Below are 17,562 nucleotides of genomic sequence, written 5' to 3'. Positions count from 1 at the left end.
CTTCTTTAAAAGTATTAAAACATGCTATTTTCATCATTTGGTTGTAATTGGGTCTTAAGTGACTTCAGTGCAAAAATTCTCATTAAATCTTGTGCAACACACCAAATTTATAATATTTTATTCATAATTTTAACAATAATTTGATATACTTGTATATTTCAATTTCAGTATCCTTGAAGTGGCGTTTACACTTTGAGTTTGTCACTGCTTGTGAGCCAGTGGAACCACCTACTGTACTTGAGAACCAATCGGAGATAATTACTTGGACTGGGGCAGGGAAAATAGATGTGGACACATTCAGCTGGGACCTGCCCATCAAAGTGCTTCCAACTAATCCTGTACTCGCATCATATGTTTCACAGTTGACATCTTTTAACTCCATTACTATCTGAAATCTTAAATTTTTTAAGCTTGGGAAGTTTGACCATTTGAAATTTTGGAGAAGCAGTTGAATAGCAACAACAAATGAAAGAACAAGCAATGATATTGCTTCAAGTATTATGTAGTTCTTCTATTTCTTAATCAAAAATTACTGGAACATGCTACAGAATGCAATTGCAAATGACAGTATTTCTTCCTGGAAGTGTGAGGAACAAGGTTAGCGATGACTACAGTTTCTCCCATCATTGAACGGACTAAGATGGAACACTACACCTTGCACATTTTTTTTTCATTTTAGACATTCAATTTCAAAAATTCCTTACATTGATAATGACGAGAAGATTTTATCTGGAGAACTGTTTTGTCTAGACTATGTATAGCTTTTGGAACTGGTAGATCTGAAGTGCTTTTTATTGTGGGTTTTGCTGTAGATAGTCTAAATTCTGTATCCCACAATTGAGAAGAATTGCAACTTCACATTGGTGCTCGTTGTATTTGCATTTATTTATCTTAAAAACGTGTTGCACAATTACACATAGTTTGTTGTTCTGGAACATCTATTAAACGTAGATTTTACTCATTGTGCTGTAATACAATAATAAACCTTGTCAATCACCATTCAACATCTTAACCTCAGGAGTGAAAAATTAATTATATTTTAGAAAATCAGTTTTGTTTTTCTGTGTTCCTATTGGTTATTACATTTTATTTACTGCTTTGACTCTTGGCATGTCATAGAAGTTGCATCTATGGCTGTGTTTTGGTTAACTGGCAGCTAAAACCATGTTCAACTTCATTTTAGTCTTCCTCCTGTATGTTTACTTCACATTAAAGTTACTGGTTATCACAATTAAATGGCAATAATTATACATGCAAGCATCGCTCATCTACAGAACAAATAGTATTTAAATTAGTATTCATCTAGTTTTCCCCCTTTTTGTATATATCCTGTGTACCTTTCTTATTGGTAATTTTGAGAAGAAATAAACTTTAAAATGTTACCCAGTTTTTTGCAAAATATATTAATGTCATGTTTGTAGGATATAACATTCACTCCGTTTGAAGTATTTATGTGATGTTTTGTGCAAAGGTTTTGCAGCCTACAGGCTGACAGAAATATTCATCTGCTGTGTGAAGAATGTTGAAGGTTTTATTTCACCAAGAAAACATTTCTGTACTCATTCAGTATTTTTACATTTATTTAGCAATTCATCTGAACAAAATGAACATCTCAAAAATCATACCTACTCTAAAAATGCTAGCAACTTCATATTTTGCACTGTGTCTAAACAGGTGCGAACAAACGTGGGAAGACTTGAAACATTTGATTTTGGACTAAGACTAGCAGTAAATATGGCAAAATTATTTGAGAAGAAATGGGGAGGTTATAACTGATTTGGTGGTTAACATAGAACAGTATAGCACAGGAATAAGCCCTTCAGCCCACAATGTTTTGCCAAACCAACTAAAAAGTAAATCAAAAATCCTCAAAAACTAATCCCTCCTATCTACACAATGTCCATATTCCTCCATCTTCCTCATATTCATGTGCCTGTCTAAACATTTCAAAAGCCTCTAATACACTTGCCTCAATTACATTACCAGGCAACACATTCCAGGTTCACTGCTCTCTGAGTAACAAACTTAACCCTCACATCCCCTTTGAACCTACCCTCTCTCACCAGCAATGCATACCCGTAGCATTGCAAAGGACTTTGGTTTTGAAAGTACAGTATTATTAGTTCTCATCCAAAAGTCTTGCAGATTACAGCCACATTCCATACAAAATGAGCATAATAAATGAAGTTTTTACAGCATACTTGCGAATGCAGTCAACTGTTTTAAATATACAAATGTAAATACGAATAAATCTTGCTTTTCAAAAATGGCTTTTTTTCTATTTTCGTAAGCTTGAAGGTAAGCTAAGCAAGTTTCTGTATACTGTAATTGATTTCTTGTATCGCTTCAATTGTTGCTTCAAACGTCGACCGCATGGTTGAGAGGGGTGGCAAGTCCTTGCATCGTACCACGTATCACAATATTGACGAACATCAACTGTATAATTTACCCTGAACAGATAGCAATTCTAGTTAACTTTCGATTCAATAAAAATGAATCTGTAATTTATAGTTACCTATGAAGTTGATGAGATGGGGTCTTTTTTATTTTGTCATTTTGTGTACAACAGCAATTAAAGGTCTCTAGCATCCAGCAACAATAACTGCATTAAGATAACTGAGCACTGTTTAAATACATTTTAGATGGCAAACTATGCAGGCCAAAGCATATGCTAACTGAAATCATTATTTTTAAGACCCTAAGTCATAGGAGCAGAATTAGGCTATTTTGGCCTGTCCAGAGTACCTCACTTTTTTCATGATTGATTCATTATCCAACTGCTTTCTCCCCATAACTTTTGATGCCCTTACTAATCAACCTCTGCTTTAAAGATACCCAAATGACTTGGTCTCCAGCCGTATGTGGCAATGTTTTACAAAGAAAAATACATTTTAATAGTCTGAAATATTTACGGATGCCAGTGTTATTTGCAAGCATTCTGGCTCCACTATAAGATGAGAATCAAGCTTTTCCTGGCTGTCTAGGTCATTCAAGAGACAGTGTTGCATCCGGGACTATACAAGAAGAAATGGCATGGTTCCAGTAATTTCAGGCAGTTCATTCTCTGCAGATAATTTGGCCTATTTTGTTGCTCAGGCCACAATGTACTCAGTGTTCTCTGCACATCTTCTAAATCTTGAAAGAAACAACTTTAAGGAGACTTCTGTGTTGAACCAGTATAGGAGAAAGATGAAGCTATTTTACTGGGGAAGGCTACATTTGTACTGGGCTGGGGCCAGTGTCTTTGTGAATTGAGCAGCTAAAACCACAGATACCACAGTAAGACAGCCAGCCAGACTTCGAAGTTTCTCTGAGCCAGAAAGTACTTTTGCTGAGAGCTTGAATACATAAATTTACACTTTTGTCCAATTTTAGTCTGGTAAGATACTAAACTGAGGTTGTGTCTGTTTGCTCCTATCCAATGACACTAGCTAAAGCCTGATTACACCAAAGTTTAGAAAAACTCAGTGTAAGTGAAATAGAAATTCACTGCATGGGAAGTGGGATTAGTATAAATGGGTGTGATAGCTTACATAGACATGGTGCTGTATGACTATGACTGAATCAGAAAAAAGTGGTGATGTTATATTTGTGACCCATTGTTTCATTCTTCAATAATTAGGTCATCTCTCAATCTTTATTTCCAATGTAATTTTTTTTGGCCAGTTCATTGTTCTAAATGGCTATGAATTCCTGCATTGATGGAGCCTTTTGAAAAAAAATCCTAACACGAATAATTTTTGCCTGTCTTGGAAGATCTGCCAGCCAATTCAGCAAATCCACAAACACCTGAATGTTTGGCGCTGTTGGTTGGTGGAAGGCATTTTTAGAGGAAATTTGTAACTTCTAGCTGATTGGCAGTACATTTCATATCCCTGTTCAATGAGAAATCCATAAATCACTTACATGTCACAGCAAATAATTTGTGTTGGAGCTATACAGCTGCATTGATAGCAGTCATTCGTCTTCCACATCTCCCCAACTTTATACTTGTATTTTCCGTACTTGCAGGTACCTGGAAAATACAAACATGTTCTTTGCAAAATAGCTGGAAAATGGTGTCTCAGTGAAAAAAGCGGCTGGATTTGTTCGGAAACAAAAAAGCTTAACGATCAAATTAACCGACTGCCAGGTTGTATGTTAGTCGGGGTCAACAATGATGTTGCCTATCGGCTGCCTATGTGATACACAAGCCAGTGCGCAAGCCGTAACAGTACGATACGGAGAGCGAGCTGTTGCCCTTGTAGCCGGTTGCTCCTCTCCACACAGCTGATGAATCCAAAGGAACGGCAAAGACCGATAGTTTGATATCAGCAGTGTCGCAGGAGTTGCCAGTCAGCGTTGAACTCAAGGTAGAGGCTCCATTTTGAACAATCAAATCGTTTTACTGTGAGAGCACTTTATAATAAATCACACAAAGAGTATAGAATTACTTGTGCAATTGGAAGCAGTCTATCTGAAACATAACTCAACACCCAACCAAACAAAGTTCACTTGGATGCAGCACTATACAAAATGTATATCTGCTTAACTACGTTTATCGCAGGTGGTCTTGAAACAGTTCAATATAAACCAGTAAAACGTTTTTAAAAGTTTATTTCTCGTTTAAAGCAATAATAAAGCAAAACAAAAACAAGTTGCTCATGAAGCATGTAAAAGAAAAGTACAGATTAACTATTACATTACCTGTTGTGCGCCAGTAGCATTCAGCCTGGAATTCAGGGATTAATAATGCCAAGAGAAGAGAGAGAATGAGATAGTTGAACTTGCGTTGTTCCATGAATGAAAGCCAGTGGAAATTCAATGTTTCAAACTGCAGCCTGCTATGTAGCTGTTTAAAGATCTATTGAGGAAGTTACCAACCCCTGGAGAGGTACCTCGTAACTTAATAAAAGTGCCAACTACTGGCCTGCAAACAGAGTTTGTATTTTAAAATAGGTAAAAAGTAATCCAATCAGTTTATAATAGAAAATTAGCGTTACTCTTACATACTATGCATCAATATGAAAATATGTGAAAGATGAACTCCATTACTTTTTTCAGGAAATATTGTTAAAGAGAGGGTAACTTTGTTTTTAAGAGTCTGTAACAGCAAAATGTACTCATATTGAACCATTAATTTCAGAGATCACAGAAAGTTTTAAAACAATTTTAACATTTAATTACTGTAAATGTCATATTAAGACAGATGATCAAAAGCTCAGCAGTGAAACGGTTTTTATGACTATTTTAAAGGAGAAGTTTAGGAAGGAAATGCCAGAAGTTGGACTTTGGCTGGTGAAAGGGGGATTAAAATCAGTCCTGATGAAGAGCCTCGGCCCGAAAAGTCGACTGTTTACTTTTTTCTATAGATGCTGCCAGGCCTGCTAAGTTCCTCCAGCATTCTGTGTGTTACATTGAAATCAAAATTTGTCCATGAAAAACTTTGCAATTTTTTGTCACCCAGAGGAAGCTCAAACATATTTTAGTGTACAATCTGTCTTGCCATGCAAAACTCTGAAGTTGCCCTTTCAGTAATATTTTCAGTACTGTAATATGTTTCTGCAATTTGGCAATCAGTTCCAAAAATATTTCATAACATTTTAACATTTTACCCAATAACTGGCATTTCTAATGCACTGCTTTCAGCTTTAAGGAGACATTCAAAAGATTTCAAATTTCACAAGGTGATCCATGCATTATTAATAACTGTATGTGAGCCGTCCTGAGTCCCAGGTCATCTTTGACTCGCATAACCTGTGATTAGAGCTTACTTACGGGTGTGTGGATGGTATTAATCCATTATTTCTTTAAGATCCTGGCATTCCTTCAGGAAACCGTGGAAATATAGGGAAGAGAGGCGGTAGCAACGGTTTCCTCGTTATTAGGTTTCCGTTGGCGCTTCACCTGGTAGCCATTCTGTTAGGAACGTTGTGCGTAATCGTTTTGTTTCCTCTTGGAGACTCTCCAGGTCCAAAATAGTTTTTGCACGGTTAATCAAAATAGAAAGAACCGCTCTACGTTGGGAGGTGTGATGGTGGCTGTTATTGTTGAGTTATAAATCTGCATGAGGGGTTTCCGATAGACGCCATTTCCGATGCTACTGTCCAGTTTCCGTCCTATTAGAATGCCCAGGAACAGGAGGCAACCATTCTTCATCTTTATCTCCACCTCCACTGAATGTGAGTCTGGATCTTCGCAAGTATCCTATTAAGTTCTCAATTGACATAAATTCATATTAAATTCCTGATTAATCCTAAGTAATTCAATCGTGATACATTTATATGGATTTATTACCAATCTACTAATATTTTCAATTCCTCACAAAGAGGCAAACAGACTATAGGACTAGAAGGACAGTTACTGTGTAACACAAACATCAGTGGAAAAGGATCAGTTAGTTCATGTGTTTTATTCAGAGAAGAAAAATAATTTAAAACATTTTCGGTAATCTATTGCTTTATTATGCAAATACTGGATAGCTATGCTACAGGTATTGACAGAGCTGCAGGTAAGTGAGGAGGCCAAGTTGTCTTCTTGGTGAAAGAAGACATTGTAGGATAATCTTGGATGATCATTCAGTAATGCCATATGGGTAGAAAGGGATGGTCACTCTAAGAGGATTGCATTATAGGCCCCCCCATTAGACCATGGGAATTGGAGGAACTGGTAAGTACTGAGATTGCAGCCGGATCTAAACACAATAGAGCAGTATTAATGGGAGATTTTAACTTCCCTAATATTGACTGGGACAAACATATTTTAAAAGGAATGGAATTTGTTAATGTGTCTAGGGAAAACCTTCCTTTAGAGGGAGCTACTAGAAAGGGTACAACACTGGAATTCCTCCTGAGGAATGAGGTAGAGCAAGTGGTGGAAGTGTCTATTGGTAGGTACTATAGTCCAGTGGCCATAATTCTATTAGTTTTAAAATAATTCCGGAGAAGGAGACAATCAGTTCACAGGCGAGGGTCCTGTACTGAGGCAGAGCAAATTTTGGAGCCATTAGGTAAATTTTTGTGGAAGATGACTGGGCAAGATTGCAGGGGAAGGAGTGCCTGCCAAAAGGGAGGCTTTTAAAAGTGTGACGTCAAGACTTCAGGTTCTGCATGTTTCTGGGGTGAAGGGCAGGGCTGGCAGGTTTTGGGAACATTGGTTGATGAGATATATTGAGACTCTGGCTAAAGAGGGAAATAATTGGAAAATAGTGAACCCTTTATGACCATAGGAGGTTAGGGGTGCAGTTAAGAGAGAACAAGAGGGTGTGGGAAGTTTCTGGCAGACAAGCTGAATCAAAATCCAAGACATTCCATAGGTATGTTAAAAGCAAAAATGGTGGTTAAAGAGAGAATGTCTCCTTAAAGATCAGCATGGGATCAAAGAAAACTGGAGAAATTTTTAATGAATACTTTCCTTCAGCTTTTACTGTGAAGAAAAAGCTGAAAACTAAGGAAAAGTGTGGCCGGGGGTGGTGTTGGGAATGAGTTGTGATGTCTTGGACTACATGTATATTAGCAGGGAGGAGGATTTCAAATCTGTTAGGATGACTAGATATCCAGGGCCTGTCTTGATGCATTCTTGGATCTGGGAAGCTGGAAAAGAAATTAAGGAGGCCCCAAGGAGATTTTTGCTTCATCACTGGCCACAGGAATGTTCTGGAGGATTGGAAAGTGGCTAATGTGGTACCATTGTTCAAAAAGGGTAGCAAAACCAATCCAGGAAACTACAGGCTAGGGAGTCTGATATTGGTGAACAGTAGCCAGAATGTGGGCTAAGAATTACAACACAAATTACAAGAGAGGGCATATAATAGAGCAAAAATTAGTGGGGAGTTTGAGGATTGGGAAGATTTTAAAAACCAACATAAGGTAACTAAAAAGTCATAAGGTGGAAAAAGATGAAATATGGTAAAATAGTTAATAATATCAAAGAGGATGCCAAAAGTTTTTTTCAGATATATAAAGTGTAAAAGAGAAGTGAGACTAGATACCGGACTGCTGGAAAATGACACTAATGAGGTACGAGGAAATGGCAGACAAAATAAATAAGTATTTTGATCCATCTTCACTGCTGAAAATGCTAGCTGTATGCTGGAACGTGTCAGGGTGCAGAAGTGTGTGGAATTACCAATACTATGGATGAGGTGCTTGGGAAGCTGAATGGTCTGGATAGGTCACCTGGAACCAGGTGGACTACAGTCAATGGTTCTGAAAGAGGTAGCTGAAGAGATTGTGGAGCCATTAGTAATGATCTTTCAAGACTCATTAGATTCTGGCATGGTTCCAGAGGACTGGAAAATTGCAAATGTCAGTCCACTCTTCAAGAGGGAGGCAGAAGAAAGGAAATTATAGGCCAGTTATCCTGACCTCAATGGTTGGGAGGATGTTGGAGTCAATTGTTAAGAATGTGTTCTCAAGGTACTTGCAGGCATGTGATAAAATAGGCCAAAGGCAGCATGGTTTCCTGAAGGAAAGATCTTGCCTGACAAATCTGTTGGAATTCTTTAAGGAAGTAACAGGCAGAATAAACAAAGGAGAATTGGTAGATGTTGTGTACTTGAATTTTCAGAAGGCCTTTGACAAGCTTCCACATATGAGGCTGCATAACAGAATTAGAGCCCTTGGTATTACAGGAAAGGTACTAGCATGAATAGGGCATTGGCTGATTGGCAGGAGGCAAAGATTGCTAGTGACTAGTGGTGTTCCATAGGGGTCTGTGATGGGACCACTCCTTTTTATGTTATATGTCAATGATTTGGATGACTGAATTGATGGCTTTGTGGCCAAGTTTGCAGATGATACAAAAATAAGTGGAGCAGCAGGTAGTATTGAGAAAGCAGGGAGGCTGCAGAGGAACAGACAGATTAGGAGAATGGGCAAAGAGTGGCAGACTGAGTACAGTGGTGGGAAGCATATGGTCATGCACATTGATAGAAGGAATAACAGCATAGACTACTTTCTAAACAGGCAGGAAATTAAAAAAAAATCAGCAGGGGAAAGGGACTATGGAGTCCTTGTACAAGATTCCCTGAAGGATAATTTGCAGCTTGAGTAGGTGCTGAGGAAAGCAAATGCAATTGTCACAAAGGGGGTGCTGGGGCAGACCCAAATGCAGGACACAAACACATTTTGTAGGGTTAACTAAATTGAGTTTATTACTCATTACAAGGAGAGCAAAGCAGAAGCAGGAATAAGCGTAAAGGACAAGGACTCAGGCCCTGGATGGAGCACAGACCTCAGAGCACGGAACTCGGGACCTAGACATGGACTTGGTACTCGGAACTCGGGACCCAGACATGTACTTGGTACTTGGAACTCGGGACCCAGACATGGACTTGGTACTCGGAACTCGGGACCCAGACATAGACTTGGTACTCGGAACTCGGGACCCAGACATAGACTTGGTACTCGGAACTCGGGACCCAGACATAGACTTGGTACTCGGAACTCGGGACCCAGACATAGACTTGGTACTCGGAACTCGGGACCCAGACATAGACTTGGTACTCGGAACTCGGGACCCAGACATGGACTTGGTACTCGGAACTCGGGACCCAGACATAGACTTGGTACTCGGAACTCAGACACAGGACATAAAACACTGAGCCGGGAATCCTCCTTAGACACTGGACGGAGTCGGGACTCTTCTTGACACAGGGACAGGACCCTTCCAGGGTACAGGGCCAGGACCCCTTTTCGACACAGGACATGGATACGGAGGCCACACAATGATAGACAGTACTATAACTGGACACAATTCTGCTCCAAGCAGCGGCGAGCTCTTGACTCACCACGGCGGGTTAACTTTGACGGACCCGCTCTGGCAAGGGAAGGCGGCTTGCTGGCACTTGCTTCGGGAGGAGACTAGGCTTGCTCTGGCAAGAAACTTAGTTGGCTCTGGCCAGATGACATTGGCTCGCACTAGCTTCGGTGACTTCGTTAATGCTCCATAACGCTCTCGCGCCGAACGGCTGAAGCCGGAGTCTTATAAACTGCCGGTTCAGTCGAGAGTAAATTGCCTTTCATCACCAAGCCTGAGGGACACAGGAAAACAGGGAATTAAAGGGAAACAGGGAGTCAACGGTCCGGATCATAACACAAAGTAAATTTAAAGGGAACCTGATCCGGACCATGACAGCAATTTTAGCATTCATTTTGAGAGGACTAGAATTCTAAAAGCAAGGATGTAATTCTGAGGCTTTATAAGCACTGGAGAGGCCTCACTTGTCTCAGTATTGAGCTCCATATGCAAGAAAGGATGTGCTGACCTTGGAGGGGGTTCAGAGGAAGTTCACAAGAATGATTCGTGGAATGAAAGGATTATTGTATGAGGAGCATTTGATGGCTCTGGGCCTGTACTTGCTGGAGTTCAGAAGAATGAGGGGAGATGTTATTGAAACCTATTGAATGTTGAAAGGCCTACAGAGAATGGATGTAGAGGGATGTTTCCAATAGTGGGTGAGTCTAGCGCCAGAAGGCATAGTCTCAAAATAGAGGAACATCAATTTAGAACAGTGATTAGGGGGAATTTCTTTAGCCAGAGAGTGGTGAATATGTGGAAATCATTGCCACAGGCACCTGTGGAGGCCAAGTCATTGGGTGTATTTACAGAGGAGTTTGTTAGATTCTTGATCAATGAGGGTGTGAAAGTTTACCGGAGAAGGCAGCAGAATGAGGTTGAGAGGGTAAAATGAATCAGCAATGATAAAATGGTGGAGCAGACTCGATGGGCCAAATGGCCTTATTCTGCTCCTCTGTCTGAAGAAGGCGGAGTGGAGTGATGATGGTGCAAAACGGCGACTCATTTGCTTGCACCTTTGGAAACAGCTCTATTTCTATCTTTAATATCTTTATTTTTTTCCTTTCAGGGTTCTTTTGAAGACCCTGACCTGGAGTTACACACTGACTGTGGTTCTTTGTGGGAATGGAACCCACTCTCGGGGTTTCATAACCGGCCGATGTTGTTTGGTACGCCAAGGGCTCGGCCTAAATATTCGGCTTGGCTTTGGAAACCTAGGATCTCGGGACTCTGGAGACGGGTGGATCGAGGGTCAGTGTCACGATAGGAGACCTGTGTGTCATCGGGGGAATTGGAATATCTGTGGCTGTGTGCCCAGAGAATTGTGATCGTGATCTTCGGGCACAGAGCTCGAGAGAAAAGCGACGTGGCGGACTCTTAACATCGTAGACCAACAAGTTGTTTGTTATGTCTCCCCGCTCGCTGTGAAAACGGAGACACCTCTTTCTCCCTTATTAGGGTAACTGCAAGCCTGTGTCTTTACTGCTACTTTGCTCACGCTTGAGCGCTCAGTGGCGGGTGCCGATGCTTTTTTTGCCGGTGGGGGGTAGAGGGGGGATTGTTGCTTGCTGCCGCTTACGCACGGGAGGGAGGGGAGCTGGGGTGGTACTTTGGGGTTCTAACATTTGACGGTTGTTCATTCTTTGGGGCACTCCTCTGCTTTTGTGGATGGTTGCGGAGAAAAAGCATTTCAGGATGTATATTGTATACATTTCTCTGACATTAAGTTGTACCTTTGGACCTTTGTCTTATGGTCTTAAAGTGCTGGAAGAGCTCAGCAGGTCAGGCAGATTCTATGAGGGGAACAAACAGTCAACATTTCAGACCGAGAACCTTCATTGGAAGTGGAAAGGTCAGGGGAAGAAACCAGAATAAGAAGGTGGGGGAGGTGAAGGAGTACAAGCTGGCAGGTGATAGGTGGAAGAGTTAAAGGGCTGAAGAAGAAGGAACCTAATAGGATAGGATAGGACAGTGGACATTGGGAGAAATGGAAGGAGGAGGTGCACCAGAGGGAGGAGATTGGCAGGTAAGGAGAAGAGAAGAGGTAAGAGTGGAGACAGAATGGGGAATGGAAAGAGAGAGAGGAGGGAGGGGGAGGTTTGAGAAATTGAGTTCCATGCCATCAGGTTGGAGGATACCCTAACAGAATATGATGTATTGCTCCTCCAACCTGAGAATGGCCTCATCATGTTAGTAGAGGAGACCTTGTGCTGACACGTTGGAATGGGGTTAGCAAGTGGAATTGAAATGGGAGTCTCTAAAGAAATTCCACCTTTTGTGGTGGATGGAGTGAAAGTGCGCCACAAAGTGATTCCCCATTCTAGATCAGGGCTCACTGATGTAGTGGGGCTGGCAGCACTGCAGTGTGTCACAGACAAGAAAGGCCACTGGTTTGCCAGTAAGTTGCTAAGACCTTGATGTCCTAATACATACTTCACTTACGTAAAACATGTTGTATCTGGCAACAATCAACTTGTATTTTTGATAGGATAGGACATAGAATAACTGACTTTGTGTTCAACAAGCACAAGGTTAAGGACAACAGGGGTAGAAAGAACAAAAGAAAGCAAAGAAGTAATAATTTCATAAACACTGACAGTGAAATAAACATTATTTTATAAAGCTCCTTTTCACTGGCCTCAAAGAATAATGAATTGTGATGTGATGGAACATGGTTAGAATCTTACAACTCAAGGACACAATTTATGCTCAAGTCTCCCCAAACTAAAGCACAAACCAATCTTTGACAAGTGTGACAGAATATGAAACTAATTAAAAATCAACCAGAAAGTGAAAATTTGTAAGTAGTATAGTTTAAAACAGAATATAAAAACAGAAAATGCTGGCAATAGTCAAGTCAGGCAGTAAAAATGGTCTTCATTGGCCTAAATGTCAATTCTGTTTCTCTCTATTTATACAAGCTGCTTGATCTGCCAGTTTCTGTTTTCCCAACATTTTCTGTTGATAGAGTTAGAGTTATAAAGCATGGAAACAGGCCAATTGGTTCATGCCCACCAAAATCCCCAATCCAACTTAATCCTATTTGCCCACTTTTGATCCATATCCTAAACTTTCTATACACGTACCTGTCCAAAAGTCTTTTAAAACTTGTCATTGTACCTATTTCAGCCCCTTCCTTTGCAGTTCAATCCACATACACGACACACTTTGTGTATGTAAGGGTTTTTTTGTCACTGCGTAGTCTAATTAAAATGGCTTCTTTGTTATGTTATAATTGAAGGGGCTTCTTTGTTATGTTAACTGCTGAGAAAGTCCTTCCCGCTAGCAGTTTGTTTTGGATTATCTATTGATAAGAGGACGAATGAACCAATTACGATAGTTGTTATGCTTTTGGTGTGTCTGTAAGATATTGTATGCGCGGGGTTTTGGGGGGAGAAGGCAGGAGAAGGAGACAGAGGATGGACCAAATGCTGTGAGTCCGCTAACGGGGTTGGACCCCGAGCAAGGAGAGGAAACGGAGATGGACTCGTGTGGAGCGTCTGGTCGACCACCAGTGTTGGTCCCAGGCGGCCGGTCGCGGTGGTCCGAGGGGTCGCAGGGTGAAGAAGAAGGGTCCTGAGCTCTAATTGTCTGTGCACAAAGAGGTTGAACTTTGGTAAGTGTGGTGCCTTTTATTTTCCTTTTATATTTTATTCTCTATTAATTATATAGTTCCAGAAATACCTATAAACTGTAAATCATTTAATCATATCTGGTGTATTGTCTGCTATTTAGGTGGGGTGGGGTACCTCACACAGCATCCACACAAACTAATTACCCAGTTTGGCGGGGCCGGGGCTGTTTCCCTAGACGACAACGAGCTGAGCGACCCTGAGGCTGGCCAGGGGGGCTACATGTAAAAAGAAAGTTGCCACTCAAGTTCTCCCTCACCTTAAACCTGTGCCCTCTAGGTTCTTGATTCCCCAGCCTTGGGGAAAAGACAGTGCTTTCACCCTGCCTATGCTTCTTGTGATCTTATACACAGCTATGAAATCATCCCTCAGTCTCCCGTGCAGCAAGGAATAAAGTTCCAGCCTGTCCAATTTCTCCCTGGATCCCAGTACATCTAATCCTGGTGACATCCTTGTTACTTTAGTTCATGCCTGTTTCATGGATATGTTTGGATGCTGAAACTGATTACCACACCTCCACACAGGGCTAGATTTTGATGCTTTACACCCATCTGAGACTTTTCCTTCTACTTTCTGTGCATAAAACAGGCCAGAAAAGCACTTATGTCACGAGAAGTGACCTAGTGCAAGCAAATTCTCCCTTTAATCTGTCCATTACAGACTACTGTTGCCCTCTGTTGGAGCAGACACAGACTGAAGCTTCTTTATTGTTATTATTTCATTCCCTCTTCCTGTCTGGATAAAGTCTTAGCTGGTGATAATGTTGTCCGTACTCCTAAAGGGGTGGAGCATTCTTCTTCACTTGCGGGAAAGGTTAGTCTCAGGGTGTTGTGGTGAACAAATCTGCTGTCTGGGTTGAAACTGTTAGCAGTGACTGGCCCTTGTAGAGAATCTTGGGATAACTTTACTGAAACAGGCAGGTAATTCTGAAGATGAAGTACCTGGTAAGGCTCTGCAAATCTGTGCCAAACAACTGGCGGGGGTGTTCAAAGACATTTTCAATCTCTCATTGCTACAGTCAGAAGTTCCCACCTGCCTCAAAAGGGCAACAAATATACCAGTGCCCAAGAAGATCAGGGTGAGCTGCTTTAACGACTATTATCCAGTAGCACTCACATCTAGGGTAATGAAGTACTTTTGGAGGTTAGTTATAGCTAGAATCAGCTCCTGCCTGGACCCACTGCAATTTCCCTATCGCCACCATCGTTGGATGCAATCTCATTGATTCTCCAGGCAATGCAAGCACCTATGTCAGGATGCTGTTCATAGACTACAGCTCAGCATTTAACACCATCATTCCCAGAAGTTCTGATTGAAAAGCTCCAAAACTTGATCCTCTGTACCTCCCTCTGCAATTAGATCCTGGATTTCCTAAGCAGAAGATCCCAATATGTGCAGATTGGAAACATCTCCACCTTGCTGACAATCAACACTGGAGCACCACAGGAGTGTGTGCTTGGCCCATTGCTCTACTCTCTCTTCACCTATGACTGTGTAGCTAGGCACAGCTAAAATGCCATCTATAAATCTGCTGATGATAAATCTGTTGTTGGCAAAATCCCAGATGGTAACAAGGGGTGTGCAGAAGCAGGATATACCGGCTAGTTGAGTGGTTGTTGCAGGAACAACCTTGCACTCAACGTCAGTAAGATCAAAGAATCATGGACTTCAGAAAAGGTTAAACAAGGGAAGACACACCAGTGATCATAGAGGGATCAGAAGTGAAAAGAGTAAGCAATTACAAGTTCCTGAGTGTCAGTATCTCTGAGGAATTAACTTGGACGCAACATATTGATGCAGCTACAAAGAAGGCAAGTCAGGGGCTGTATTTCTTTAGGAGTTCGAGGGGATTTGGTACGTCACCAAAAACACTCGCAAATTTCTATAGATGCACCTTGCAGAGCGTTCTAACTGGCTGCATCACCACCTGGTATGGGGAAGGGGGGACTACTGCACAGGATTGAAGTAAGCTGCAGAAAATTGTAAAATTAGTCAGCTCCATCATGGCACTAGCCTCTAGTAGACAGGACCTTTTCAAGGAGTGGTGCCTCAAAAAGGCAACGACATCATTAAGGACCCCATCTCAGGACATGCCCTCTTCTTACTGTTACCATCAGGAAGGAGGTACAGAAGCCTGAAGGCACATACTCAGCGATTCAGGAATAGCTTCTTCCCTTCTGCCATCAGATTTCTGAATGGACATTGAGCCCATGAACACTATCTCACTTCTCACTATTATTTTATTTCTATTTTTTCCACTACTTATTTAAAAAAAATGTATATATGTACACACACTGTGTAAATATGTATATACACACTGTAATTCACAGGTTTTTTCCCTCTTATGTATTGCATTGTACTGCTGCTGCAAAGTTAACAAATTTGATAACATATGCCGATGATATTAAACCTGTTTCTGATTCTGATTCTGGAAGATCAAAAACAAACGCCCTCTGAATTGTTTGCAAGTTATTGCACAACACTTGGATTGAACAAAGGTAGTTTTGTCAAGAGAGCAACATGTACTGTACTTTGCTGATAGTGGTTTTTCATTGTTAACACAGAGCATGGAAAGAAAAGAAATTGAAAGAATTAGGTGGGGAGGGGGATCTCATTGAAATCTATTGAATGTGGAAAGGCTTAGATAGAGTGGATGTGGAGGGTATGTCTCCTATGGTGGGTGAGTCTCGTATGAGAGGGCACAGTCTCAAGATAGAGGGGTCACCTATTTAAAATGGAGATGAGAAGGAATTTCTTTAGCCAGAGTGTGGTGAATTGGTGGAATTCGTTACTACAGGCTGCTGAGGAGGCCAGGTCATTGAGTGTATTTAAGGCAGAGGTGAATAGATTCTTGGTTACTCAGGGCATGAAAGGTTACGGGGAAAAGAAAGGAGAATGTGGTTGAGAGAGAGCTGGATCAGCCATGATGGAATGGTGGGGAAGATTTGATTAGCCAAATGGCCTAATTCTGCTCCTATGCCTCATGGTCACATGGTGTAAATTAGCCGATGAAGCACGACAAGTTAACAAAGAAGGTCAGGATTTTCTGTATTGAATCATTTCATTCCCTCTCCAAACCATTGGACTAAGCATAAGTTTTGATGCTTCTGCGGTTATTTCTCAAGGGAAAGTTACATTTAGATCAGAATTAAATTTAAGAAATTTGATCATCCTAGTCTTACCAAGCATGTTGTAAATTTGTCCCAAATGCAAGGTCTCATAGCAGGATTGACTGCAAAGGTAACTTACAGTGGCCCACTGTCTTACCAGTACATTATTGGGATGTGACAGAAAACCAGAACGCCCCCTGTGTGTAAATGTTGTCCATCAGGTTGATTATATTTCTCCCCTTTCAACTTAAACCTTTGCCCTCTAGTTCTTAATTCCCAAATCCCAGAAAGAAGGCTGTGCATTCACAGTTATGAAAATACATGCAATATCATTATCTTCATAAATAAAACAACTTAAAGCCAATCTGGCTGGCATATTCTGTACAGTTTTAGGGAACATTCTTTAAGAAGTTTGTCAACCGGTAGGAGAAGTTACAAAGAAAGTTTATTAGGAACAAGAACTTCATGATGTGAAGAGATTATAGAAGAGTAGATTTGTTTTCAGGCAAAAGATTAAGAGTTGACTATTCATATTGGAAACACATTTTGATAATGCAAATAGAAGATAACTGTTATTTCTGTTGATAAACAGAGAGCATTGTTATAAGATAACTGGGAAAAGAAAATATAAAAATGAAACCTTGTCTTTCTAACACAGAGGAAGGTGGAAGTTGATAGATTCTTGATTAGTCAAGGCGTGAAACGTTATGGGGAGAAGACAGGAGAATGGGGTCAAGATGGATCAGCCATGATGAAATCTGAGGAGAGATCTGATAAAGATTTATAAGATTATGAGAGGCACTGATAGAGTCCACAGACAGTATCTTTATCCCCAGGTTCTGCAAAAAGGTCCTGAAGGGAGAATTTAGAGAGCTAGGTAGAAAGCTGAGAAGCAGGACCTCCAGGGTAGTAATTTCTGGATTGCTACCTGTGCCACATGCCAGTGAGGGTAGAAACCGGATGATTTAGCAGATAAATGCGTGGCTGAGAAGCTGGTGCAGGGGCAGGGCTTCACATTCTAGGATAACTGGGATCTCTTCTGG

General features: G+C 41.0%; 1 protein-coding gene and 1 long non-coding RNA gene across 4 annotated transcripts in view; one reads left to right on the top strand and one right to left on the bottom strand.

Annotated features, from left to right (window-relative positions):
- Positions 1–2,216, top strand: part of rgp1 (GP1 homolog, RAB6A GEF complex partner 1) — a 32,852-nt gene extending 30,636 nt beyond the window's left edge. Inside the window, exon 9 of one of the 3 annotated variants that reach the window (XM_063042822.1) lies at positions 169–2,216. In XM_063042822.1, the coding sequence (XP_062898892.1) occupies positions 169–392 (224 nt within the window). In that variant the 3' untranslated portion in view covers positions 393–2,216. The remainder of the gene's footprint in view (positions 1–168) is intronic. The other 2 variants (XM_063042820.1, XM_063042823.1) reach the window with 2 other exon arrangements.
- Positions 2,217–2,314: 98 nt separating this feature from the next.
- LOC134343911 (uncharacterized) lies at positions 2,315–5,800 on the bottom strand. Its single transcript, XR_010017344.1, has 3 exons — positions 5,758–5,800; positions 3,907–4,015; positions 2,315–2,450 (listed from the first exon to the last, which is right to left on the bottom strand). It is a non-coding gene; the product is annotated as an uncharacterized LOC134343911 (long non-coding RNA).
- Positions 5,801–17,562: the final 11,762 nt, after the last annotated feature.

This window comes from Mobula hypostoma, chromosome 3 (genome assembly GCF_963921235.1).
Source record: "Mobula hypostoma chromosome 3, sMobHyp1.1, whole genome shotgun sequence".
NCBI classification, from domain to species: domain Eukaryota; kingdom Metazoa; phylum Chordata; class Chondrichthyes; order Myliobatiformes; family Myliobatidae; genus Mobula; species Mobula hypostoma.
The sequence above is the reverse complement of the archived record's forward strand: the minus strand, read 5'-3'. Positions and strand labels throughout refer to the sequence as shown.